Source organism: Enhydra lutris, unplaced genomic scaffold, assembly GCF_002288905.1.
Source record: "Enhydra lutris kenyoni isolate GAN:26980312 unplaced genomic scaffold, ASM228890v2 scaffoldscaffold6, whole genome shotgun sequence".
Taxonomy (NCBI): domain Eukaryota; kingdom Metazoa; phylum Chordata; class Mammalia; order Carnivora; family Mustelidae; genus Enhydra; species Enhydra lutris.
This window is the reverse complement of record NW_019154090.1, coordinates 27,004,685-27,031,737: the sequence shown is the minus strand read 5'-3', so window position 1 is coordinate 27,031,737 and position 27,053 is coordinate 27,004,685. Positions and strand designations below refer to the sequence as shown.

The 27,053-nt window shown below is 48.6% G+C and overlaps 1 protein-coding gene across 1 annotated transcript; it reads left to right on the top strand.

Annotated features, from left to right (window-relative positions):
• The first annotated feature begins 1,246 nt into the window (after positions 1-1,246).
• Positions 1,247-21,901, top strand: LOC111141727 (chromosome unknown C20orf96 homolog). The gene is made up of 11 exons (XM_022494516.1): positions 1,247-1,403; positions 1,674-1,722; positions 2,272-2,389; positions 11,186-11,298; positions 15,133-15,291; positions 17,549-17,648; positions 18,761-18,918; positions 18,998-19,099; positions 19,270-19,356; positions 20,054-20,172; positions 21,641-21,901. Exons 1-11 carry the CDS (start codon positions 1,384-1,386, stop codon positions 21,699-21,701), a joined length of 1,086 nt encoding a protein of 361 aa, XP_022350224.1. The 5' UTR covers positions 1,247-1,383; the 3' UTR covers positions 21,702-21,901.
• The last annotated feature ends 5,152 nt before the right edge of the window (positions 21,902-27,053 follow it).

Below are 27,053 nucleotides of genomic sequence, written 5' to 3'. Positions count from 1 at the left end.
TGCATGTTAGAGTTGCCTATTAGGCACCCAAAAAGAGATGTTGAGTAGGCATTTGGATGTTTGTGGCTGAAATTCAGTGGAGACACTGGAGATATGAGTATGGGAGGCACCCAGGTAGAGATGGCATCTGAAGTCACAAGGCTGGAAGGGAACTTGAATGGAGTGTGAGTGGATAGAGGAAAAGAGAGGGAGAAGAGGAAGAACAAGCAAAGGAGAAGAGAAGGTGTCAGGAAGCCATTCAAGAGAGTGGTTTCCTGGGCACCTAGTTTACAAAGTGTTTCAAGGAAGGAGTGATCTGCTCTGTCAAATGCTGCAGATAGGCCAAGTAAGATGAGGATGGAGAAGTGACTGTGCTGTTTAGCAAAGTGGAGGACATTGGTGGTGTTGGCAAGGACAGTTTTAATGGAGAGGTAGATAATGAAAGCCTGACTAAAGAGGTGGAAAGGAATGGGCAACAGCAGTCAAACCTCTCTAGGAGTTGTGCTGTAAAGTGAAGCAGAAATGGCAGGACAGCTAGATGGGAAGTGGCTACTTGTAAAATTTTTCACTAAAAATTTTTTTTAAAATTAATTTAAAAAAAGATTTTATTTGACAGAGAGAGAGAGAGATAGAGACAGCACAAGCAGGGGGAACGGCAGACAGAGGGAGAGAGAGAAGCAGGCTCCTGGCTGGGCAGGAAGTCTGATGTGGGATCAGTCCCAGGACCCTGGGATTGTGACCTGAGCAGAAGGCAGACGCTTAACCAACTGAGCCACACAAGCGCCCCTAGTCACTTTTTTTTAATAGCAGAAATTAAAATATGGTGTTACACCGATGGGAATAATACAGGGAGGGTGATAGGAGAAAACGGGAATTGCAGGGCGGTATCTTAAAAAAAAAAAAACGAGGAGGGTAGGATTCAGTGTACAGTTGTCGAAATCGGTCTTAATAGGCAGTTTATGCAGTCACAGGAGGGAGACAAAGTAAATGAGACATGAAAATGTGAGTTTACTGATCCCCACAATTTTCTTAATGAAATCGGAAGCAAAGTCATTAGGCAAGAGTAAGGATGGAGAAGAAAGTGATGGGGTTTGATGAGAAGAGAAATATGACATAATTCTTTGGGATGATGGGTGGGGCCAGCTGAAGGATAGTACTTAAAGCCTAGCTGAGCAGGCAGTGGCGAGCTCCATTTCTCCGTGAGAGATTAGTCCCTCTGGGCGCTCGGTAGTCTGCGTCCGTTTCCTTGGAGACGGAGGCGAGGGACTGGTCTTTCTGGGAAGTTTCAGTGGCCTAGGTTACCACGCGGTCCACGTTGTGACAAGAAAGTCAGAGAAGCCGAATAATAAGTATCGCAAGAGACCAGGGCTCCACGGACTCACTACTCTTCTTCCACTTTACCCAATGGCGCACGTCTTTCCCAAGTAGGTGTAAGAACCAAAGGGTGGTGGAGTGCGCATGCGTGCCCCCCTCCGCTCCGTCTCGGCCTTGTTCTCTTTTGGCCCCGCCCCCTTCCCCGCCTACATCTCCCTAGCCCCGCCTCTCCCTCGCGCTACCACAGCTCCCGCTTGCTCGCTCAGCTTCCTAGTGAACCATGGTCTCTGTGGAGACTCCACGCCTGTTTCACGTTTGCTGCTCACAGTCCCAGGGGTTGGGAATGATGGAAGTTCTTTTCCGCCCCCAACTCTTTCCAGACCCAGCCACTCTGGGATTCGCTCCACAATCTACAACTTCCAGAATCTGGTGAGTCTGGGAGGGCCAGGGAGGAGATGAGGGCTTGCTGACCCTGGGTCTGCAGTCCGCCTACCCCCATGGCCGTGACTGTCCCCGCCAATAGAATCTGGAGACCTGAATTCCAGGCTTACCTGTGTCACACATTGGCTGCAGGACCCACTATTTTCGCACCATCCTATCAGAGCATGAGGGTGTATTATACTGCTCTCTTACTCATCTCTGATGGCTCCTCTGGTTTCCTCTTGGGTCTTTTCCATGCCTTGTGTTTAGTTCTTAGCACCTCACAGCCTGGATGTGCTTAGTAAGTTATGGCTGGCTGATAAAACAAGTGATAGCTCACATTTATGGAGCACTTGCCACATGCTTTACAAATACTGCCTCTTGGAATTCTCACATCAATCTGTGGAGGTAGGTTTTATAATTAGATCTAGTTTACAGATGTGAAAATTGAGGCTTCGATCTCAGAAGTTACTTGCTCAGTGTCACAGATATCTGTAAGGGGCGACGCTGGGATTTTGACCCATTGGGCTGTGTGACTGATTGTGTTATATCTGGTAGGACTACGTTCCATGGCAGCGGTCCAAGCAGAAAACCAAGTCACCTACTCTGCCTCCCATCCTACAAACCAGAGGCCACCAGAAGAGCAAAACGAAGACTTTGACTAGCGTCCTGCCAGGTGGGCAGAGGCGCTTGAAGGTGGACATGGGAACTGGGGACAGGATAGAGTGTACGCCTTTGCCCTTTGGTGACATGAATTATATTAGAGTAGGCTAATTGCTGTTCCAAACAATCCCCAGGTTTCAGGTATTAGTACAGAAGCTTATTTCTCATTTATGTCAAAGTACATTTGCAGATCTGCGGGGATGGAAGTAATCTTTTCCACATGGTCATTCTGGGATCCAGGCTCCTTCAACCTTGTGGCTGTGACAGTTTGGAAGGCCTTGAATTCCTCTGCTAAATACTTATGCATTCAGCTGGTAGAGAGGGATGAGAGAGAGAGAGAGAGAGAGAGCGAAAATACTCTAGAGTAATTTTGTGGGCAATTTTTTTTTTCAGGGCCTAGACTTGAGGTGACACATATCACTCCCACTCCTATTCCAGTGGGCGTAACTAGTCATATGACCACCCTTAACCACAAGGGAAGATGGGAAATGTTGCCCTGCTGTGTGTCCAAAAGGAAAAGAGAGGAAAAGAAAACAGGGTTTGGTCCACTTAGGATAATCTCTGCCACATCGTTGTCATGCTATCCAGGGGAGTTCTCAGGCCCTTGACTGAGGCAGACACAGGTTTTCATCTTGACTCTGCCATTTACTATCTTGGAAAAGCCATTCTTCTCTCTGAGCTTTAGTTTTCCTGCTTGTAATATGAGGACCTGACAAGATTGTCACAGGAATGAAATGGAAAGCATTGTTGCTCTCAGCCTCATCAGACCCAACATTCCTTTCAATAACAAATACTTTATAATATTCCTTTAGTATCTGAAATGAACTTCATAGATAATATAACCTACCTATGTATATCATTTAAAAAAATATAATGCCCTAAGGTAAACAAAAAGGAAAAGGAAAGTTACTTATAGTTAAGTAACGTATATTTCAGTATGTAAGTGCCCGGGATGAGCCCTGCTGGAAGTTATGTCAAAGTAGTCAGAAGCTTACTCACAGATGTGGAGTCATGGTGAACGTAACCATTGCAAATGCAGACTGTCACGAGGTGTTATATCAGGGACTCACATAACTAGAGGGATTTTTTTTTTTTAAAGATTTTATTTATTTATTTGACAGAGATCACAAGCAGGCCCAGAGGCAGGCAGAGAGAGAGGGAGAAGCAGGCTCCCTGCCGAGCAGAGAGCCCGATGCGGGGGTCAATCCCAGGACCCTGAGATCATGACTTGAGCCGAAGGCAGAGGCTTTAACCCTCTGAGCCACCCAGGCGCCCCAGAGGGTGTTTCAATGAGGTCATGATTTCCAAAGTGGGGCCCATTTCTTGGTAAAGTTCTGAACAAAGCAAAGTACAACCTTCCCTTGATTGTAGCTATTTTCTTGGAAAATTTAGCATTACTGTAAAATCCTGCAAAATATCCTTTCTGTTTATATGTGAAAGAGAGTCAGGTTCCAGGATCAGATCATTATAAATAAGTTTTTTTTTTTTTAAAGATTTCATTTATTTATGACAGACAGACGGAGATCACAAGTAGGCACATAGGCAGGCGGGGGGGTGGGGGAAGCAGGCTCCCTGCTGAGCAGAGAGCTCGATGCGCAGCTTGATCCCAGGACCCCAAGATCATGACCCGAGCTGAAGGCAGAGGCTTAACCCACTGAGCCACTCAGGCGCCCCATAAATAAGTTTTTTTTTTTACCTACATCATTATCTGTGAGGGTTTTGAAAGTCATGCAGGACATAGGAGAATTCTGTGTTCCATGGGGCTATCCTGTTCTGGGGGATATCTAATGTCCCTGACCCTCACCGCCAGATGCCTGTTGGGACCCCCAGTATTTGAGAGAACCACAAATCCTCCATGCTAATGTATCTAAAACACCCCTGTCAAGAGTCTTTGATGTAAAGTGCTGAGCACAAGGCCCGGTGGTAGTGACAGAATTTTTGTCTTTGGCCCTAGACCCTATTCACACAGCATCTACAAGGAAACTCTTTCCTTTCCTTCATGGGGAGGCAGTGAGGTATGTAACAGATACAACCATGGTAAGAACAAGAGCACTTAACATATACCACGAGCTTAGATACTGTTCTCAGCACTTGACCCGTATCGCTTTATTTACTCTTCTCAACAACCCTGTGAGGTGGGTGCTGTTATTACCACCTCCTCTTAGAGATGAGACCTGGGTAGGTGTGACTTCAGTGGTTACATGGGTAGGAAGGGGCAGAGCCAGGCTGTGACATTTGGCAGTTTGGCTCCAAGAGGCACAAACTTCTTTTTTTTTTAAATATTTTACTTATTTATTTGACAGACAGAGATCACAAGTAGGCAGAGAGTCAGGCGGGGTTGGGGGAGCAGGTTCCCTGCTGAGCAGAAAGCTGGATGCAGGGCTCTATTCCAGGACTCTCAGATGGTGACCTGAGCTGAAGGCAGAGGCTTAACCCACTGAGCCAACCAGGTGCCTTTTTTTTTTTTTTTAAAGAGTCGGGAGAGAGGTAGGGAGAGAGGCAGAGAGAGTGAGCCTGAGCATGAGCTGTGGGGGAGGGGCAGAGGGAGAGGAAAAAGCAGACTCCCCACTGAGCAGGAAGCTGATCCAGCGCTAGGATCCCAGGACCCTGGAACATGACCTGAGCCGAAGGCAGATGCTTAATTGACTGAGCCACCCAGGTGCCCTGGGAGAGAGAGAATCTTAAGTGGTTTCCACGCCCAGCACGGAGGTTGACAGGGGGCTCCATCTCACAACCCCGAGATCACGACCTGGGCCGAAATCAGGAGTCAGACACTTAACAAATTGAGCCACCCAGACGCTCCTCCAGAATGCACAATCTTTTTATTTTTATTTTATTTTTAATTTTTTTGAGAAAGAGAGCGAGATAGCACGAGGGGTTGGAAGCAAAGGGAGAGGGAGAGAGAGAATCTTAAGCAAGCTCCATGCTCAGCATGGAGCCCGATGCAGGGTCTGATCCCATGACACCGAGACCATGACCTGAGCCAAAATCAAGAGTCAGATGCTCACCCGACTGAGCCACCCATGTGCCCCTCCAGGATGCACAATTTTAACCATGTATTAGTGGGGAGAGTATGGGCGCTGGAGAAACATGGACCTGAGTTGGTATTCCAGTTTCCCTTCTTGCTATCCTATCGAGGTTGCTTCTCACAGCCCCAGTCTGCAAGGATTCCTGCCTTTATACAAGTGAAAGCATCTGTGTAAATTATAATGATGAAAAGAGCTACTGCTTGCTCAGGACCCATGTTGTGTTGTGGAGGCATCATTCTTTCCTTCATTCATTCAGCAGCATCCGTTTGCTGAGCACCCATGTCCCCAGCAATGGGCTGAATGTTGTTGACTAATAGTAAAGGAGACAGATTGGGCTTCTAGCTGAGTAGAGTTCATGGTCCCAACCTCAAACTGTAACTACACAAGAGACAGATTGGGTTTCTAGCTGTGTAGGGTTCATGGTCCCAGTCTCAAACTGTAACTACACAAAACTTTAAAAACACTTGAGACAGATGGATAGAAGGAGGTCATCATTTCATTCATTCCTTATGACCTGGGAGATGATCTCATCACCATTTTGCAGATGAAGAAACTGAAGCTTAGGTCGGTAACATGTCTTATGCAAAGTCATGGCCTTGAGGGCAGCTTTTGTGTATTAACAAAGGTAAATCAACTGATTCCACCAAGATGGGGTAGCCCCATTCCTTCTTGGTCCTCCCCTTTACAACTAAAAAAAGCCCTGACTGAACACAGAGAATGTAGAGGACTCTGAAGACTGGCCTTCATGCTACATCTCAAGAGGGGACTGTCTGAAGTAGGATCCTGAGTATTATTTAGAACATCAAGGATACAGTAGAAATCACTTGTAATACCAAGAATAAGGAAAATCACAACATGAGTGAGAAAAGACAGACACCAACATCAAGATGAATCAGGTAGAATGATTTGACTGTTTTTATTTGCAGATGACACGCCCGTCTAGTAGAGAATCTTTAAAAATCTACTAAATTTAAGAGAAACTGGAATTAATAAGTGAGTTCATCAAGGTTGCAGAATACAAGTATATAAAAATCAATCACATTTTGGGGCGCCTGGGTGGCTCAGTGGGTTAAAGCCTCTGCCTTCGGCTCAGGTCATGATCCCAGGGTCCTGGGATTGAGCCCCGAGTCGGGCTCTCTGCTCCGCGGGGAGCCTGCTTCCTCCCCTCTCTCTCTCTGCCTGCCTCTCTGCCTACTTGTGATCTCTCTCTCTGTGTCAAATAAATAAAAATCTTTAAAAAAAAAATCAATCACATTTTAAAAACTTATTTAGAGAGCGTGAATGCAAGCTGGGGGAGGAGCAGAGGGAGAGGGAGAGAGAGAATCACAAGCAGGCTTCATGCATCCATCATGGAGCCCCATGCAGGGCTTGATCTCATGACTCTGAGATCATGACCTGAGCCAGAACCAAGAGTCAGATGCTTAACCAACTGAGCCACCCAGGTGCCCCAACCACATTTCTATGTACTAACAATGATTAAATTTAAAATTAAAAATGTATCTATAATCTAAAGAAATGAAATATTTTTAAAAGATTTTATTTGTTGGGGTGCCTGGGTGGCTCAGTCGTTACGTGTCTGCCTTTGGCTCAGTGCATGATCCCAGGGTCCTGGGATTGAGCCCCGCATCAGAATCCCTGTTTGGCGGGAAGCCTGCTTCTCTCTCTCTCACTCCCCCTGCTTGTGTTCCTTCTCTCGCTGTGTCTGTGTCAAATAAATAAATAAAATCTTTAAAAAAAAATAAGATTTTGGTTTTTTCAAGTAACCGCCACACCCAATGTGGGGCTCAAACTCACAACCCTGAGATCGAGAGTTGTATACTCTGCCGACTGAGCCAGCTGGGTGCCCCAGGAAATGAAATATTTAGATTTAAACTTAAAGCTACTATTCTATGCTGAGAATTACATAATGTTAATGAAAGAAATCAAAGAAGACCTAAATAAAAGAGACAAACTATGTTTATGATTAGAACATTAAGTATAGTAAAGATGACAGTTCTCCCCAATTTGATTTATATGTTTGATATAATTCCAGTCAAAATCCCAGCATGGTGTTTTGTAAATGGATAGGTTTATTCTAAAATTTATATAGCAAAGCAAGGCCCTGGAATAGATGAACTATTTTGAAAAAGAAGAATAATGTGGGAAGAATCACTTTACCTGATACTAAAGCATATTATTAAAGCCGAAGTATTCAAGATAGCATAATATTGGCAGAGAGATAGACACATAGATCAATGGGGCAGGCTAGAGAAACCAGAAATAGAGCCACACAAGTATACCCAGCTGATTTGGACAAGGGTGTGAAAACAGGCCAGCAGAGGAAAGGAAAGCCTTTTCCACAAATGGTGCTGGAGCACCATTTTTTAGACATCCACAGGCCAGAAAAAGAACCTTGACTTAAGTTCAAATATAAATGTAAAATGAAATAAAGATTAAACGTTAAATGCCAAACTGGAAAACTTTTAGAGGAAAACAAAAGAGAAAATTATATTTGGGCTTCATGGCCCCATGAAGAGCCCTTAGACTTTCTACCAACAGCTTGATCCATAAAATAAAAATGAAATAAATGGATAAGTTGGATGTCATCAAAATTAAACACTTATTCTGTGAAAGACTTAAGAGGATGAAAAGACAAGCTACAGACTTGGAGAAAATATTTGCAAATCACCTCTGACAAAGGACTGCTATGTGGAACATATGGAGAACTCTCAAAACTCAACAATTTCTAAGGATTGAATTGAAAGCAATTCAGTTAGGAAATGGGCAAAAGAGGAGCTACCTGGGTGTCTCAGTTGGTTAAGGGTCCTGCTCTTGATTTGGGCTCAGGTCATGATCTCAGGGTAATGGGATGGAGGCTCCATGCTCAGTGGTAGGCTGGCTGGGGATTCTCTCTCTCCCTCTCCCCCTCCCTCCCACTCACTCACTCATGCCTGTTCTCTCTCTGAAATAAATAAATAAATCTTAAGAAAAAAAAAAAAAAAAGAAAATGGGCAAAAGATATGAAGGGACGTTTCACTGAAGAGGATCTCCAGATGGTAAATAAGCACACGAAAAGATACTCAACATCATTATCCATTAGGGATATGCAAATTAAGCCATAATGTGTTTTCACTACACACCTATCAGAATGGCTAAAATGAAAAATGGTGATAACTCCAAATGCTGGCAAAGAGGAGAAACTGGATCATGCATGCATTGCTGGTGGGAATGTAAAATAGTGTAACTGCTCTGGGAAAAAGTATGACAGTTTTTCTTTTTTTTTCAGAGAGAGAGAGAGAGCGAGCATGAGGGTTGAGGGGAATGGGCGGAGGGAGAGGGAGAGAGAGCATCCAAAACTGACTCTAACACGGGGCCCTGACACGGGGCTTGATCTCATGACTCTGAGATCATGACCTGAGCTAAAATCAGGAGTCAGACACTTAACTGACTGAGCCACCCAGGTGCCACCATATGACAGTTTCTAATGAAACTAACATGCAATTCTCCTCATGCTGCAACACTTGCACTCTTGGGCATCTATTCCAGTGAAATAAAAACTTCTGGCCACACAAAAACCATTGCATGAATGCTTCGTAGCAGCCTTATTCATAATACTCCCAAACTGGAAGCAATCCATACTATGGAATACCATCCATTTATTAAAAGAAAGACCTATTGATACAGTCAATAGCTTGGATGAATCCACAGAATTTTGCTGAGCGAGAAAAACCAATCTCGGAAGTTATATACTCTATGATTCCATGTATACAGCATTCCAGGAATGACAAAATTCCAGAAATGGAGAGTAGATTAGTGATTGCCAGGGGTTCCAGACAAAGGTGGGCCGAGCATGGTCAGGGGAGGGAAGAAAATAAACGGCAGCATGAGGGACACTTGGGATAATGGAAATGTTCTATATCTTGTCCGTCTTGATGTCAGTATCATGGTTCTGATATTGTAGTTAGTTTTGCAAAATGCTACCGTTCAGAGACTGGGTTAAAGACACATAGGATTTCTCTGTAGTCTTTCTTTAAAAAAATTTTTTTTTAATTTAAATTCTAGTTAGTTAATGTACAGCGCAATAATGATTTCAGGAATAGAATTCAGTGATTCAACTCTATTATTTCTTAAAACTGCATGTACTTGAACTTATCCCAAAATAATAAGTTTAATTAAAAAAAAGATAAATCAGGGGCGCCTGGATGGCTCAGTGGGCTAAAGCCTCTGCCTTCGGCTCAGGTCATGATCCCATGGTCCTGGGATTGAGCCCCACATCCGGCTCTCTGCTCAGTAGGGGGCCTGCTTCCTCCTCTCTCTCTCTGCCTGCCTCTGCCTACCTGTGATCTCTGTCAAATAAATAAATAAAATCTTAAAAAAAAAAAGATAAATCAGGGTTACTACCACTAATGAAAATAGTCATTATTAAAGCTACAAATCTCCCTAAGAATTCAAGTTCAACTTAATAATCTTATAATTTTTATGAACACTTCTAAGGGGGATTTTGGAACTTCGTTAATTAGGTTCCCCCAATCCTCTTAAGCCACATTTTAAAATTTAATATATTCATTTTTCATTTTCAAATAGTTCACTTGTCTGATTAACAAAGACCGTTGAGCATTTGATAATTCTCGTAATCTAATAAATAAACATCAAGACATGGGTAATCTATGTTCTCTTAAAACTTTTGGTAACCTATACACATTTAATAAAAATGTCTTAAACCTTAAAACAAATCTAAATCAAAATCTCATTTAAATTAGAACCACAAGATTATTCTATTAATCATTCCGTATTTTAAACAATGCAATTAAATACCCGACATATACAGATAATTCACAACTCTAACAAAAGATTATTTTAATTTGCTTCATCACTTCAATAGTTAATAGTAAAATTTTCCAGGGTTTGCTGTATTGATTCATTAGAGAAATCATATTTTCTGAGAAGTACTGTGTTGCCCTTGGAGGGGGGTATTTTGGTGGGCATCGAGAATGTGGCCTCAGCATTCAAGATGATTTGGGTGATTTGTCTCAGGCTGATGCCTGAGAGGAATCGGGGGTTCTGAGAACATGCCCCCCAATGCCTTATGCTGATCGGAACTATTTCTATACGGTCTTTATCTGGCGGGACCACGGGTTTTATAGGTGTTTCAGTCAGGTGGGAATTTTGCACAGCTCTTGTACCTTTGTGAGGGGCTGTGGTCCTGATGCCAAGCCTCAGGTCATCAGTAATGACAGCGACAGCTAGGAATGCGTATTCCTCACTGAGTCTGTGTTGGGCACTATTCCGAACATTTGAAGGTATAGTGACATCTTATTTAATCTTCGGGACAGCCCTATGAGACAGGTGTGATGATGACTCCTGTTTTATAGGTGGGAAACACTGAGGGACAGAGAGGTCAGTCTACCCACCCAAGCTCACATGGCCAGTAGAAAGTGGAGCTTGCATTGGAACCCAGGCTGTCTGGCTCATTAGTTCTTGCCCTTAACCCCTGCTGCATCTGACCTTGCTACCTGCCAGGTTGGTGGGAGAGACTGTGGGCACCTGGCCAGCTTCTGTTGCTTCCCCTCTCCTCCCCTCTGTCCATCCCCATAGTCATGTGGAAGTCCCCTGTGCAGAGTGGGGCCTGGGAGCTGATTGACAGATGTGAGTCCCATGCTCTGCCTCACTGTCACATATTAAAAGGTCAAGAGTGGACGGGGCTGGTGCCCAGGGCCATCTCCTAGATGGTGCCTTCCCTGGGACTCGCCCCCAGGCCTGCCTGTACCCTCACTCCGTCTCTGCTCTTTCCCATGCCCTAGGGTTGCATTCCAAGCCCACCACGTCTATGACAAGCCAACTGAGGAATCCACAAGAAAAGCATAGAGGGAGGTTGGACTCCGGGAAGACACAGAAGAAAATGCGGCTTTTGAGGGTATGAGCAGCCTCCCCATAGGCATTGGAGCCCGTGGTAGGGACAGAGGGTCAGGGGGAAGGTGATTGCAAACACGCACAGGCCATTTTGCGGTGCCGCACTTGACTCATTTCCTTTTCAGCAGTGCCATGGGCATGCTTATCATCACCCCCATTTTACAGATGGGAAACTGAGGTGCAGGGAGATCACGGACTCGTACCAGGCCGCATGGCTAGAAAAATGACAGTACCAGGGATCAAAGCCGGTTAAGCAAGGTGTTTGCCTTTGTGTTGAAGACTAGGAAGATGATCAGAATCGCTCTTCTGTTTCGCTGCATTAGGAACACAGTCTGGTGGCTTGCTCGTTTAAAAATTTCCAGTAAATTAACCTTTCATGGAATACAGCGCAGCTCAGCACAGCTCAGAAGCTCACTATTACATTTTTCCCATCATCTGATACAGCTTGAGATAATTAGTGTTCTCACCATCTATTGCTTTTTTATGGCTTCTGAACAATGTTTTAAAGTATTTGAAATGACTAAAAGAGGAGGAGTCTTTTGTGTCCTTAGCAGAAAGTAGAATACTAAATACTATAAATGCTACAAAATACTGGCAAAGAATTCGTACTTTCTTCAAGAAAGTTTTTAAGAGCTCAGTGAACAATGACTACTATATAAAGAAATAGGGAAGAATATATTTGCTTTGAAACCTTTTCTTCCCTTTAACCTTTAATTTTGCAGAATGGTTCAGAGGCAGCCCAGTGTTCTTAAAGGAGAAAGTCCTATTTCTGTTGTTATTTTTATCCTGACTTTACAACTTGGACAATTTGGCTCTGAAGCCTGGGCTCCCAACCAGTTCCTAATGTTGTCTCTTGTGATTATTCATTCATTTAATTGATTTATCGAATGTCTACTATGTGCCAGGCCCTGGCACATAGTATCTAAGTGCGGAGATTCACCAGTGATATGGCCTCTGACCTTAGGGAGCTCACATTCAACTTTGAGAGACAGATAATAAACAAGACAAATAAGTATATAACATGTGCCACGAAATGAATAATGTAAAGCAATGTAGAGCAATGACGTATAAAGGTAAGGTCAGGAAGAGTGGCCATGACCATCTGAGACAGAGTGGTCAGAGAGGCTGCTTAAATGGTGACATCTGAGGAAAGAATATTCCAGACATAGGAACCGCAAGTGCAAAGGTCCTGAGGTTGATGTGGCTAGAGCAGGTGATGAAGGAAACCTGGTGGGTGTGAGGGTATGGGTGATGACTTATTTGCAACTCTGTAGTCCATGATTAGGCTTTGTGTTTCTATGCTGAGCAAGACAGGAAGACCCTGGAGGATTCTGAGTAGAGCAGAGACATGATATGACCTAAGTTTTCACAGGAGTCCTTGGGCTGCTGCTGCTGCTGTGTGGAGAATGGACCATGGAGACAAGGGGGAAACAAGAAGGGAGCAGAAATTACTCTGTTGATTTGCTCTCAGAAACGGAACAGGATCCTGACTCTGCCCCTCAATCTCCAGACAGTTAATTTGTTCAATCTACAACTCTTGAGAGAGTGCCTCCTATATGCCGGGCACCATGCCAGGTATTGGGGACACAGCTGTGAACATAGCACTCAGAATCTGTGTGCTTATGGAGCTTACACTATAATGGGGAGACATATAATAAATGAATTTAAAAAACCCAAAGAATAGTTTATAGTCATCAGTTTATTCAGCCCACACTTAGGGAGCTCCAGGCACCATCCTATGTGCTGTGTCCTACAGCTGTGATGGAACAGCCAGTTACCCCCTCGCCCCCACCCTCCTGGCTGTGCCTTTTGAGTGGGAGAGACAGTTACAAAATAAGAAAAATAAGAAAATAAGATAATAAGAAAAACATATAATCCCAACTGGGGTTAAGGGGCAGGAAGGAAACAAAGTAGGGTTTCTGCACTAAATCTTGTGCTCAGGGATGATCCATTTCTAGAGCAGAGGTCATTAATTATATAGCTTCTCCAAATCCCCTGGGAATGGGGTCTGTGCTAAGGATACACATTCATTTTCTTTTCTTTCTTTTTTTTTTTTCTTTTAAGATTTTATTTATTTATTTGACAGACACAGTGAGAGAGGGAACACAAGCAGGGGGGAGTGGGAGAGGGAGAAACAGGCTTCCTATGGAGCAGGGAGCCTGATGGGGGGCTCCATCCCAGGACCCCAGCGTCATGACCTGAGCTGAAGGCAGACGCTTAATGACTGAGCCACCCAGGCACACCAACGATACTCATTCCTAATGCCAGTCCCCGCGATGTCTGCTGGGTGGGCTTCTGTGAAACGGGGCTGAGATTGGTGCCAAGTGAGGTCGTGCGTGTGACCTGCTGAGCAGAGTGTCAGGCCCATCCATAATAAACAGTCTGTATGTTTGCAGGGTTACTCATTATTATATGAGGAATGTGGGAGTTGGGGGCCAGGAAAGGGTAGCTTCTCATGAAGGACAGAGAAACAAGGAAGAACAGGAATAAGACAGAGAGTGCAAAGGTGCAGCAGACCTGGAGACCTAGAGCCTGTGGGCACGGTTATCAGCTCCACCTCCTGTGACACCCTGAGGGTGCCAGGCGCAGCCACTCGGTGTCTTGACTGTGAACATTATCTCATTTGTTTTTCCCAGCAGCACTCCGAAGTGAGTGCTAGTTTCCTAACCTTTAGAATGAGTACAGCAGGGACGCCTGGGTGGCTCAGTGGGTTAATAAGCACCTGCCTTCAGCTCAGCTCATGATTTCAAGGTCCTGGGATTGAGTCCTGCTCCGGCCCCTTGCTCAGCGGGGAGCCTGCTTCTCTCTCTGCCTGTTGCTCTCCCTACCTTTGCGTGCTCTCTCTCTATAAATACACTCTGAAAAAAAAAATAGAATGAGGATAGCAGGATTCTGGGGGGTGGTTAACTCTTTTGCCCATGTTCCCTGAGGGAGTAAGTGGCAGAATTGGTATTTGAACCGAGTGAGTCCAGGCCTAACATCCAAATCTGCGTACACTACAAGGCTCAACCATGCCTTGCGCTTTGAGGCTGCTCACTTCCTTCTCTTGGTGTGGTGGCGAGCCAGACATCGGGAGTCAAGAGTCCGGCTTCCCAGTTCCGGTGCCATGACCTTCTGGCTGTGTGACTTTAGGCAAGTCACTTAACCTATCTGAGCCTCCTTTTATCAGTAAAAGAAGAGTCAGTAAACAGGGCCTTTGAATGAACCAATATCACCTCTGAGTGCCCAGTGAAGCCCAGTGCCCAACACATAGTTGTTATTATTGTAGCTTTTGTGTACCTGCTGGAGGTGATCTGAGCAAACCCCTCAGGCTTTCAGCGCCTCCTTGTTTCTGCGGGGAAATGTGGGCAATGAGAGAGTGAGTACTCATTTAGCTCAGCCGTCTGATGAACATCGGTAGCGACTATCATCCACTTGGCTTCCCCGCTTTTCCAGACCTGGCCCATCACTTCCGCCCCTTTCTTACCTACCTGAGGTGTTTTCGATTTTTATTACTACTGTTACTACTATATTTTATTGATTCTAAGAAGCCATTGGTAATAAGGTGCAGCTTTATCTTATTTCCCACGAACAAATTTTGTCAGATCGTGACATGCCACTCCTTGTAAGAGGCGTTCACCTCTGAGATGTAAAGATCAGGGAAAATGGGCGTTTCAGAATGGATGAAAGAGTTGGTGGGGGGGCGGACTTTGTCCCGCAGACAATGGGGCCGCATTTACCAGTCGAGACCACAAGGGGGCGGGCGTGCGGCGGGAGGGAAGTGGTCCCTAGGCTCCGGGAGGCTCCGGCCGCCACGCGCAGCACCGCCTCCCATCCTTGCCCTCCCCTCCGCCTGCAGGCGTTGCTCAGGAACAGGCAAACCACGCTGCAGGAGCTCTCCAGCCATGAGGTCTTTCTCACCAAGCTCAACCTGGAGCTGATCAAGGACATCCAGGACATGGAAGACAGCTCGGCCCTGAAAGTGCGCACGATGCTGCAGGAGCAGGACATCCTCCAGGTGAGGTCCCACCCCCACCTTCCCCAGCCTTGGCCTCCGCCCCCTGCACCTCGGTCCTGCCCGCGGCGCCGCCCCCTTGGGCCCTCGGGCGCCCTCTCCTGGCCTCTCCAGGAGGCCAAGCTGCACAAGCTGCTTCCTTCCTCTGGAAAATGAATCTCTCCCACTCTTCGCCCCACCTAGCTGGGGTTTGGAACCAGACCAAGATGGGGGTTCTCATTCCAACGCTAGCATTTATTAGCTGGGAGACTTCGAGTTAACCTCTGAGCTCTGTAAAATAGAGCACAAAGCACCTACCCTAAAGGGGGTGTTGTACTTGGCACACAACAGGTGTAGCTATGCCGACCACTCCCATCCCTACTCACACAGGGTTGTACATATCCATATAATCCTTACCACAACCCCGTGGGGTGGGCATTATTATCTTTATTTTACATAGGAAAAAATGGAAACAGAGGGGTCGGGTGATTTACTCAAGGTCACCTTCAAGCTCACTCACCTAGCAAGGGTCGGCACTTGACTTGAACACAGCACATCTGGCACCAGGATCTGGCTTCCTTCCCGCGAGCTGTGATTGTCACCCTCAGCCATTGGTGGTGCTTATGGTCTGGGCCGGGGGAGCAACTTTTAGGAGAACCCGGGTGGCATCCTCTGCCTCCTCTGGGAGAGGCTTGGGAAAGCTGCTGGAGGAGAGTGCAAAGTTCACAGGGGACCCAGGAGCTTGGGCTGGAGAGGAGGTGGAGGAAATGGTCTCATGGAGCAGTAATGCCCTCTGGCTGCGGTCTGCCCAGGGAGAAGAGGGACTGAGCTCACCAGAGCCTGGGAGATGAAGAGAAAACTCGGTGTTGGGGACTTAGTTTGCTCAGGTGGCCTTACCAAAGCACCAGAGACCAGGTGGCTTACACAGAGAAATTTCTCATAGTTCTGGATGCCGGAAGTCCAAGATCAAGGCACTGGCAAGTCCAAGATCAATGTCCAGTGAGGAGGCCTCTGTCCTTGGGGATACAGATAGCTGCCTTCTCTTTGGGTCCTCACGTGGCCTTTTCTCTGTGCTCACATGGAGAGGCTCTGGAGTCTCTTCCTCTTTTTATAAGTACACTGCTCTTATTGGATTCTGCACCCTTTAGACCTCATTTAACCTTTTACCTCCTTAAAGGCCCTGTCTGCACACACAGCCCTATTGGGGGTTAGGGCTTCAACATATGCGTTTGAGGGGTACACAGTTCAGTCTATCACACAGGCCAAGGACTGCAGAGTCATTCAGCCCAAGGGAACTTAGAATATTCTCCAAATTTAGATAAAGTCATTGTTGATCTTCTGGCATTGATCCATTAGTATATTTTTTTGTTCATCCTGAGTGCTCCCTGTGGGCTCTTGGGAAACAGGGATCAGTGGGACACGTTATCTACATCAAGCTGTCATTCTAGTGGGGTCCAGGCAGTTAGAAAGCCATTTGTGTACTGTCGTGGGGACAGGGGTTCTGGGGAGCTGAGAGGGGCCTCTCACCCAGACATGGGAGGTCAGGAAGGCTTCCTGAAGAAGGTGATGCTTATGTTGAAACCTGCAGAAGTAGGTGTTACCTGGTAGAGAGCAAGAAAGTGTTCCAGGCAGAGGAACTGGGTGCAGAAGGCCTGTGGAGAGAGGGGGCATGGCCAACTCAAGGGGCCACATGTTGGCCTAGGCCAGCGCAGGCAGGGCCTTGTCAGCCAAGGTTAGGAGTTCAGACCATATTTATAGGACAGAGGGGAGCCCCTGGAGGGTTTTAAATAGGAGAGGGATGAGGTCAGCTTTTAAAAAAAAATTTTTTTTTATTTTTAAAGAAAGATCATCCTGACTGCGGCATGGAGCAAAGATCAGAGGAGGACCAGTTAGGGGTACCTGTGGTACTATTTGAGGCAGGAGATGAAGAGAACTTGAATAAGACAGTGGCAGTGGGGGTGGAGAGAAGGACATAGTTGTGAGGGCTGTTGAGGGTTAAATCCATTGCGCTTGGTGACATTTTGAAGGAGGACGGAGCGGGGACCGCTGCGTGGGTTTGGGCCGGTGCCTGGGTGTGCGGTAGAGCCCCCCGGCTGGGGTGGATGGTAGGAGAGGGCCCAGTTTGGAGGGGCTGGGCTGGCCTCCGATCAGGTTGCTGGATCTGGGACTGGGTTTGGATCTGGGGACTCCCTGGAGGAAATGCCGAGTCCCCTGAGGGGGGACCAGGCTTCGGTAGCGCCAGAAGAGGTGGTGGGGCGAGCTGACCCCGCCACTCCCACAGACTATCGTGGACATCTTGGAGTACTCGAACAAGAAGAAGCTGCAGCAGCTCAAGTGTGAACTTAAGGAGTGGGAGGAGAAGGAGGAGTCCAAGATGAAGTGTAAGTATCCCTGGCATGAATTCCTTGATCCTCTCCCTGGCTTTGGGGAGGTCAGCAGGGCCTTCATCTTGCACCTACCTTTTGGAAGACAGTAGGCCCAGCATCCCCCCTCTTAGGCACATGGAATTGCTAAGATGCAGAGCTAACAGCTTACTTCTGGAGCATTGAGGCCTGAGCACTTCAGGCCCCCCCAAGGGTTCGTATGTACGGGCACACTCTCAGTCATGGCAACTACCCGTGAGGCACGAACTGTTCGCCCATTTTACAGATGAGAAAGCTGAAGCTAAAAGAAGTACGGTAGCGTGCCGTAGATCATAACAGCTGCGAGCCAGGATCCAGCCCCAGCCTGCCTCTGCTTCCTGCCGTCTCTCTGGGAGTCAGTGGCACAGCCAGGTCCCAGGTCTCTGGCTTCCATAGCGCTGACCTTGAGCTTGAGCTTGTGCTTTCTTTCTGGAGCAGACTGGGAGCCCTCTGGCGAGGGTGGTGTGTCAGCCAACCTCAGAACCTGGGGCCACCCCCTTGGAGGGCATCAGTACAGACATGGTCTGTTTTTTTTTTTTTTTAAAGATTTTATTTATTTATTTGACAGTCAGAGATCACAAGTAGGCAGAGAGGCAGGCAGAGAGAGAGGAAGGGAAGCAGGCTCCCCACTGAGCAGAGAGCCCGATGCGGGGCTATGTCCCAGGACCCTGGGATCATGACCTGAGCCGAAGGCAGAGGCTTTAACCCACTGAGCCACCCAGACGCCCCCAGACATGGTCTTAATGGTCATTTCACGGGAGTCAGTGTCACCCTATCTCCCTGGGCTTGTTGCGGGGGAGCTTGTGCAGGAGGAGACGGAGGTCCAAGGAGGGACAGTCTTGGCGAGTGCCACAGAGTAAGTCAGCGGCAGAACTGGGACTTACCTAGGGATCTTGCCCCAGTTTAGTTCTCTTTCCTACCCAGTGTTGCCTCTTCTCCTTCGGGGGTAAAAGACTCTAGGGACTTAGCCTTGTGGGAGCTTGCTTCCACCAGACCCCAGTCCATTGGCCAAGGAGAGCTTTGCCTCCTGGATCTCCTGGGAGGGGTCCTTGAGAGAGGCTTTTGCCTCCTGTCCCTCCTGCCCTCTGCAGCCCTGGCGCAGCAGGTAGAGCAGCTGAATGCCAAGATTGAGAAGACCTCCAAGGAAGTGAGCTTCCTGAGCACGTACATGGACCATGAGTATCCTGTCAAGTCGGTCCAGATCGCCAGCCTTGTGCGTCAACTGCAGCAGATAAAGGACAACCAGCAGGTAGGGGAGCCCCTGGCCCCGCCCTGCCGGACCACACTGGAGGCGGGGCCGTGGCCCACACCTTTCCACTGGCCCCTAGGATGAGCTGGATGACCTTGGTGAGATGCGCAGAATGGTCCTGCAGTCTTTGTCTAATCAGATTCAGAAGAAGAAGAAAAAGCTTCTGCAAGCTCTGGTGGTGGTGAGTGGCCAGCTGTGGCAGTGGCTGTGTAGGTCCTGCCCCAGCCCTGCTTCCTTTCCTGTCCTCTGCCTCCAGGCTCCCTGCATTCGCCCCCACCCCCAACTGGAATCTACCAGGTCCTGCTGCCCCGGAAGAGGCACCTGGGGGCTAGACCTCCTCTCCCTCCACAGAAAAGCCAGCAGCCCCATCAGGAAGCTCTTCTGCAGAAGACCCGGGACAACCAGGACATGCTGAAGTACATGGACAAGTTCCGAGAAGTGAGTGGGCACGGAAGGGGATGACCCCTCTGCGAGGGAGCAGAAGGGTGATTGGGCTCCAGGACTTCTGAGAGTCAGGCTTGTCCTGATCTGGTGCTCAGGAGGCCTCTGGCTCCGGTGTCAGCCTCTCATCCAGCTAGCACCATTGCTGTCCCTTGTCATTCCTCTGACAAGGAGGTTAGTGCAGGCCCAGGCCTTGCCTCCCTAACCAGCATCACCGGCGATGACCCACTAGCAACATCACCAAGCATCCTGTGCTCACCCATCATTTTACTGTCATAACCCCCTCCTATCTTCACCACTTAATTCTCGCCACTGACCATCACTCATTAGCCATGTTAATGAACTTCACCATCACTGCCCCTCACCCCACATTCATTTTCATTATCATCCTCCATCTGCTGTCAGCATGAGTGGTCTTCATTGTATCTGCCAGCCCCCATTCGTTCTCATCACTGGGTACTGCCCCCCTCCCCCACCTTTGCCACCTATCTCCATGCTCCATGACCTCCGCGCCACATTCAGGACCATCAGACATTGGCCCTTACTTGCGAGCAGCCCTCCGGAGTCCAGGAGGCCCCTGTGGCCAAGCGTGCAATTTCCCTAGATGGCCTTCCTCCTCATTTGGGTGGCCCCGTTCTTCCTTCTTGGGGGACGTCGGGCTCCTCACTCTCCCCTGCTGTGCTTCTCCCCTCAGTTTATCAACCAGTTTGAGGAGGAAATACCCATACTGAAGGCCGAGTTGGAGCAGCTCCAGGTGCAGGTCCAGGAGCCCCGAGAGATCGTATTTGCAGATGTTCTGCTTCGGAGACCCAAGTACGGGATCTTTTTTTTGCAGCAGCTGCTTAAACCCACCCTGCTGGGCCCTCGAAGAGGCTCTCTGTCCCCAGGAAAGGCAGTCTGGTGGAGAAGGCAGACCCCTGCGATAGAGGGTGCAGGGCGACCCGGATCTCCTTGGCTCTGCTGCTAACCACGCAGATGTGACCTTTCCTGTCTCTGGGCCTTCATGTCTCATTTGTACGCAGGAAGCTGGGTTACATAAGCTTTGTGGACTCTTCAGGTTCTCAGATTCCATGTTTCCTCCAAGTGGGTGTACCCCTAAGCTCCCAGGGTGTTCAGGAAGGTGGAGTTGAGTAGGGTGTTTGGTTCCAGGGAAGACGGGCCACTCTGTGAGGAGAGAAGGATGTCCTCTCCACCTGGCAGACTCCCGGGCCCCAGAGGAAGAACTTCCTTCCTTCCAAAGCCAGTTCTCTGCCCACCTTTCTTGGGTCAGGCCCTTTGTGGCAGAGCCTGGGGATCCCATGAGGCCAGGCCTCATGTGATTGTTCACAGGACCTGGGGCACCTCGTGCAGAGCCCTCAGGTTGATGATTGAACTCAGAAGACTGATACCGGCTACAGATGGAGATTTCGGCATTGTCAGTATAAAGATGATTTTTCTTTTTTGCCATTATTTTGGGAAATTTCAAATATGCAGACAGTAGAGAGAATGTTCTGGTGAACACTCAGTTGCCCGTGTAGATTAGGAGTTGTTCTATTTTTGTCATATGGGTTCATCTTCATTCCTTCGCTTTTTCTCGTGAAATACCGTCAATTGCAGACATCCTGACATTTCGTGCCTGAATAGCTAGCTCAGTGTGGGTCAGGAGAGTATGGAAGCCACGAGAATGGATGAGAGAATTGGGACGAGGTTGGAGGCAGGATGTAATTGTCTGGCCCCCTAAATGTGCTGGTCCCTGTGATGGATGCTATTCTCACTCCTTGTATGGAAAGAAGGACGCCTGTCAGTGATGGAGTTTTGTCCACCTGCCAAAGATCGAGGTTGGAATTATTCCCCCCGTTTGAGCAATGAGGAAACTGAGGCCGCTCTGGGCTTGGGCACATAGTGAGTGCTTGTCACATACATGCCAACCGAAGGAGTGGGGCTCTGGGGGAAGTCGGAAGCTCAAGATGACACACAGCCAGGTGTCCAAGCCGGCCATTCTGACCACAAAGAGAGTGCTGGGCATGAGAGGCCGCGCATTTCAGAGCCTGCTCCCTCTTGACCCCAGACCTCTGGAGAGGATCATTCATTATGCCAGACCCACTCCTCTTTTATTTTTGGTGTGTGCACACATCTCCACGTGTACACGTGGGCTGCACAGTCACTGGTGTTTTGGGATGGGGCTCCCCAACTGAGTACCAGTGTTTCGAAGAGCTGGGTGCCCCCGAGGGTGTGCTCTCCCACTCTTCAACTCTGGCTCCCCTGCCTGACCTCCCGTACCCTCTTTGTTCTTCCCTACCAGGTGCACCCCAGACATGGACGTCATCCTCAACATCCCCGTGGAAGAGCTGCTGCCCTTCTAGATGCCGGGTCCAGGGGCCAGCCTTTCCTCCCTGCTCTTTTTCCTATACCTGGAGCCTTGACTTATCTTCTTCTCTGAGCGCATGCCCACTTTCAGAGCCTGGTCTCCTCTTCCTCCCTTCCTTCCTTCCCCGCCTCCCTTTCTCTCTCTTTTCCTTCCTTCTTTCCTTCCATCCTTCCTTTCTTCCTTCCTCCCTCCCCGTCTCCCTCCACCTTTCCTCTTTTCTTTCTGGTTGGCGCTGCTGCTTGGGCCAGGTGGGTACTCCCAGTCAAGTCTGCCATTCCTTTTTACCAATAAAGCTGGATTTGCATTTGCTCTTTTGCTTGGAGATTTCCAGCTAGGCCTTGAGTAGATGTGGTAGGAATGGACTATGGTCTTAAGATAAGGGGTGGTTAGGGTGCCTGAGTGGCTCAGTTGCTTAAGCGTCTACCGTCGGCTTGGGTCATGTTCCCAGGGTCCTGGGATTGAGTCTCTGCATCGGGCTTTCTGCTCGGTGGGCAGCCTGCTTCTCCCTCTGCCTCTCTCTCTCTGTGTCTCTCATGAATAAATAAAATCTTAAAAAAAAAAAAGATAGGGGGGGGCTAACTGTGCTGATTGTGTCTGGGGCACAGGACTTCTCGAGAAGAGCCGAGTGAGCCCCTCTCTGAACTGGCTCTGGGCTGCGCTGTCCCTGGTGCGATGGAAGCCTAGCTTCCCTCCTAATTTGTGCTCAGACCTGTTGAGGCCAGTGCCAGGGCAGAGGGGCGACTCCCCAAGTTGGTGCCCCTGGGAACTTGCCGGGTTTTCCTCGCTGATGGCCATCTCTCTTCTGGTCCAGCTGTCTGTCTGTCCAGTGCCTGCACCCCAGCCGTGCGTGGACGTGAACACACGCTCGTACTCAGGCGGAGTTAGGCGCAGCCCCCCACTCTGTGCTGACTTGGAGCTGTGCTGCCTGGCCCCCCCTTCAAGCAAGGACAGCTGCTGCAGTCCCTGGGAGTGCCGTGGGAATGTGTCCTTCGGCCGTCAGACCCTTCAGGGTTTGCTTCGGCTGCAGAGAGCCCCCTCACCCAAGATCAGTCCCCTCCCACGTCCAGTGACTGCTCTGTGTGCAAATGCCAACGGCTAAGCCATCCTGGCCTCAACTGGGATGACTCTGAAGACCTCTTCTGGCTCCGGCATTCCCTGTCGGGTTGGCTGAAGCTGTCCCTGGGCCTGCATGACCGCTCATTTCTTCCTCTGCCGAGTCCTGCCTGTTTCTCCCTCCCTGGATTCCCAGGGACTCAGTAATTGACACTCTGTGCTTTGCACTTGGCCTCAGAGCCGCTTCCCCAGGGACCCAGGCTCCTGCAAGGCCTCAGACGCTCTGACTACTCACCCATCCACCTGGCGTCCGGAGAGACTCACAGGTTACAGGACACCTGACCAAATTGCCCTACACAAAAAAGGGATCAGGGAAATCAGTGTTCTAGGTGAGGCACGGGTCTCTCCAGAAATCAAGTGACAGCACCAAGGACCTGGTTTCTGTTTCTTTACTTTGTTCCAAGGTGTTCTCTTCCCGAGGCTGGGCCTCCTGTGGTCGTGGTGTGTTTCCCAGCTTCTCCTGGGGGGTTGTACCTCCTGGTTTGGGTACTGCTGGAAAGAGGGTCTCTGTCCCAGAATTTTCAGCCCAAGTCTTCATATTCAGTGTGACGGGCCTGGCTTATATCTCCTAGCCACCTTGAGCTAGTCCAGGCACTGGAGAGCGCCTCCTAGTTTGGTCTACGTCACATGCAATACCCTGGGAGCAGGATCAAGGTGGCTGGGGTGAAGCACGTGACCTAGGTTAAGCCAGTAGGCACCTTTAGAGCCGAATGGATTGCGAAACAGAAATGGACAATTTTTTTTAAACGATTTTATTTATTTATTTGACAGAGATCACAAGTAGGCAGAGAGGCAGGTAGAGAGAGGGGGTGAAGCAGGCTCCCAGTGGAACAGAGAGCCCGATGTGGGGCTTGATCCCAGGACCCTGGGATCATGACCTGAGCCGAAGGCAGAGGCTTTAACCCACTAAGCCACCTAGGCTCCCTGAAATGGACAATTAAAAAAAAATTTATTATTTCTAAGTTATATTTTAAATTTTTAAAAAAATTATTATTATTTTTAAAGATTTTATTTATTTATTTGACAGATAGAGATCACAAGTAGGCAGAGAGGCAGGTAGAGAGAGGGGGTGAAGCAGGCTCCCAGCAGAACAGAGAGCCTGATGTGGGGCTTGATCCCAGGACCCTGGGATCATGACCTGAGCCGAAGGCAGAGGCTTTAACCCACTGAGCCACCCAGGCGCCCCTAAAAAAATTTTTATTTTGTTTAGAAAGGGAGGGGCAGGGGGCAGAAGGAGAGGGAGAGAGAGAATCTTAAGCAGGGTCCTTGCCCAGCATGGAGCCTGATGTGGGGCTCCATCTCACGACCCTGAGATCCTGACCTGAGCTGAAATCAAGAGTCGGATGCTTAACTGACAGAGTCACTCAGGTGCCCCTAAAGATTTTATTTTTAAGTAATTTTCACACCCAGCGTGGTGCTCGAATCTGTAGCCCTGAGATCAAGAGTCACATTGATGGAGCCAGCCAGCACCCCAGAAATGAACAGTTTTGAACATAATAGGAGCAAACACTTAGCTAGCACTTAGGACCCTATGCTTTTCTTATAGTCAGTCAGTCCTCACAAGGTCAACCCTCTGAGGTAGGGATCATAAGCATTTCCATCTTACAGATGAACCCAGTCCGTGAAGCAGCAAAGTGATTTTCCGAAGTCACCAGGCATAAGGTAGTTTACTTTTTTTTTTAAAAGTTTTTATTTATTTATTTGACAGAGAGAGCGAGCACAATCAGGGGGAGCGGGAGGAGAAGCAAGCTCTCTGTGGAGCAGGAAGCCAGCCCCATGCAGGGCTTGATCCCAGGACCCTGAGATCATGACCTGAGCTGAAGGCAGCTGCTTAACCGACTGAGCCACCCAGGCGCCCCGAGGTAGTTTACTCTTAAGCACTGTACTGTCAGGAGCTCAGCTGAGCTGGAGAGCTGAGCCGCCAGGGGCCAGAGCAGCCAGTTAAGACAATTCAAAACTAAAGTGACAGTCAGGCCTTCCATTGCTTACTTCGCGCAAAGAAGAGGCTAAACTAGAGAAAGTGCCATGGTCCATTCCATGTTCCCTATGGAATGGGACCCATGGTCAGGGGGATGAGTCCCTGGGGCTGGTCTCACTGCTGGGGGAGCCCCGAACAAAAGTCTTCTGCAGTTTTGTGACTCTGGGGACCCCCCATGGGGGGTTGGGTGGGGAAGGGAGAATGGGCAGGGCTGGGAGAAGGAAAGTGTCTGCAGGGTTCCCCCTCCCCCTGCCAGGCAGGTCTTGGCAGAGGCTCTGGAGGAGGGCACTGGGGGCTGAGTCCTTCGCTGCCTCCCCCCCACTCTGAGACTGCCGGGCACTGACCGGGCACCCAGGCTGGGGCGCGGAGTGTAGTTTCCTGGGAGGACTGCCAGGGAAAGCCTTCGTCATGGCCTATGGTTGGACCTAAAAAATCACATAGGTTTTTAGCCAGGAGCTTGACACCTTATAGCGATGGAACAAATGAATTCTGGCAAGGAAAACCAAGTAAGAAAGTCTGAACAAACAGATTCCCTGACATCACATGCAGCCCTCAGGCCTCCAGGTGTGACAGAGAGTAGCCCACACGTGTGCACGCTGTACACGGATCTCCCCCACTTACCAGGGCTGCACGTGGGTCGGTCCTCGTGTGCACAGGGATGCCTCCATGCACGTGCACGTGCAGACACACACCGGATTGGCCTAATTCATAGAAGGAGGACCCTTGTTACATGACTACTTAGGAATTCTACGTCCTGGTCAGCTTTCTCTCCAGTCATACTGCTGCATGAGAAACAACGGCAAAACTCGGTGGATGGCAGCAAGAAGAACTCTTTTACTCCGTGTCTTTGGGTCAACTGTTACCTTTGGCTGGCCTTGGCTGGCTTGGTGGGGTGGCTCTGCTTCTGGCTGCAGGTCATCTGGGCTGGGTTTCAGACTGTGGGTTAGGCTTAGGGGTGCTCCTAGGCTCTGGGGTGACTTGGGTGTGCTTTTTCCAAGGAGGATCCCTGGAGCGAGTCTGGTCAAGTACTCAAGACCTCTGTGTGCACGCACGCTAGCATTTCACTGGGCGAAGAGAGTCACAGGTCCAGGCTCTGCGGCCATTAGGCAGGAAAGTGGTCCCCCAGGAGGGTCAGGGGAATGCATATTTGCTGAGCAGTAACTCAGACCATCATGCTTCTCTGCCTGTAGAGCCAGGGCTTGAGCTCTGGCATTAATTTTCTTCCCCCCACCTTTTTTAAAAAAAGATTTTATTATCATTTGAGAGAGACAGAGATAGTGAGAGAGAGCGCGAGCAAGGGGAGGGAGAAGCAGACTCCCCACTAAGCAAGGAGCCCAAAGCAGGACCCAGAGACCATGACCTGAGCCGAAGGCAAAGGCAACTTTGTTTGATGTTTGACCAACTGAGCCACCTAGGTGCCCCAACACAATTTTTTTTAATCTTCCAGTTCTGTAGGTCAGAAGTCTGACACAAATCTCAAAAGGCTAAAATCAAGGTGTCAGCAGGGCTGTGTTCTAGAGCAGAGGCTCTAGAGGAAGCTTCTAGAATCTGCATGTATTCCTTGGTGTGTGGCCACTGCTCCACCCCCAGGACAAGGAATGGTAGGTCAAGTCCATCTCCTGTCACCGTGGCTTCCTCTTCTGCCCTCTTCTTCGGCTGTTAAAGGCTCTGGGACCTTGTATCCATCAGGATAATTCAGGGTGATCTTGTTCCAGGTCAGCTGATTAGCGACTTAATTTTAACTGCAATTGTAATTTCTTTTTGTCCTGTAGCATAACACACTAGGGGAGAGGATGTGAACATCTCTAGGGGGCTATTTTCTGCTTACCATAGTCTGCCTTCTGGACTCCAAAGATTCACATCCATCCCACATACAAAACATACTCACCTTGTCCCCCAGTCTCATCCTGTGATAGCATCAACTCAAACCAAAAAATTCTTATCTGAATCTCATCTGCTCAAAGGGCCCCTATCTCATCATCTGAACTAGGTAGAGGGAGGATCTGGGAATAGCTCATCGTGGGGCACAATTTCTTTCCACCTGTGGGTCTAAGAAACTCAATAAACAGGTTACCTGCTCCCAAAATACAATGGTGGGTTGTACATAGGGTACCTAAATTTATAGGCTTTTCCATTCAAAAGGGAGAAAATGAAAGGAAAAAAGGAGTCCCTGGTCCCAAGCTATTTCCAGATTCATTTGCTGTCTAGGCCTAGAATAATCCTCTGGGCTTGAGACTTTGCCTTCACTGTCATTTT

Bases quoted from the DNA above. Each gene is read 5' to 3' on its own strand.
- LOC111141727 (XM_022494516.1), top strand. From the start codon at position 1,384: ATGGCGCACGTCTTTCCCAA. The intron at 1,404-1,673 runs GTAGGTGTAAGA...AACTCTTTCCAG, and splicing joins ATGGCGCACGTCTTTCCCAA to ACCCAGCCACTCTGGGATTC. The intron at 15,292-17,548 runs GTGAGGTCCCAC...CCACTCCCACAG, and splicing joins AGGAGCAGGACATCCTCCAG to ACTATCGTGGACATCTTGGA.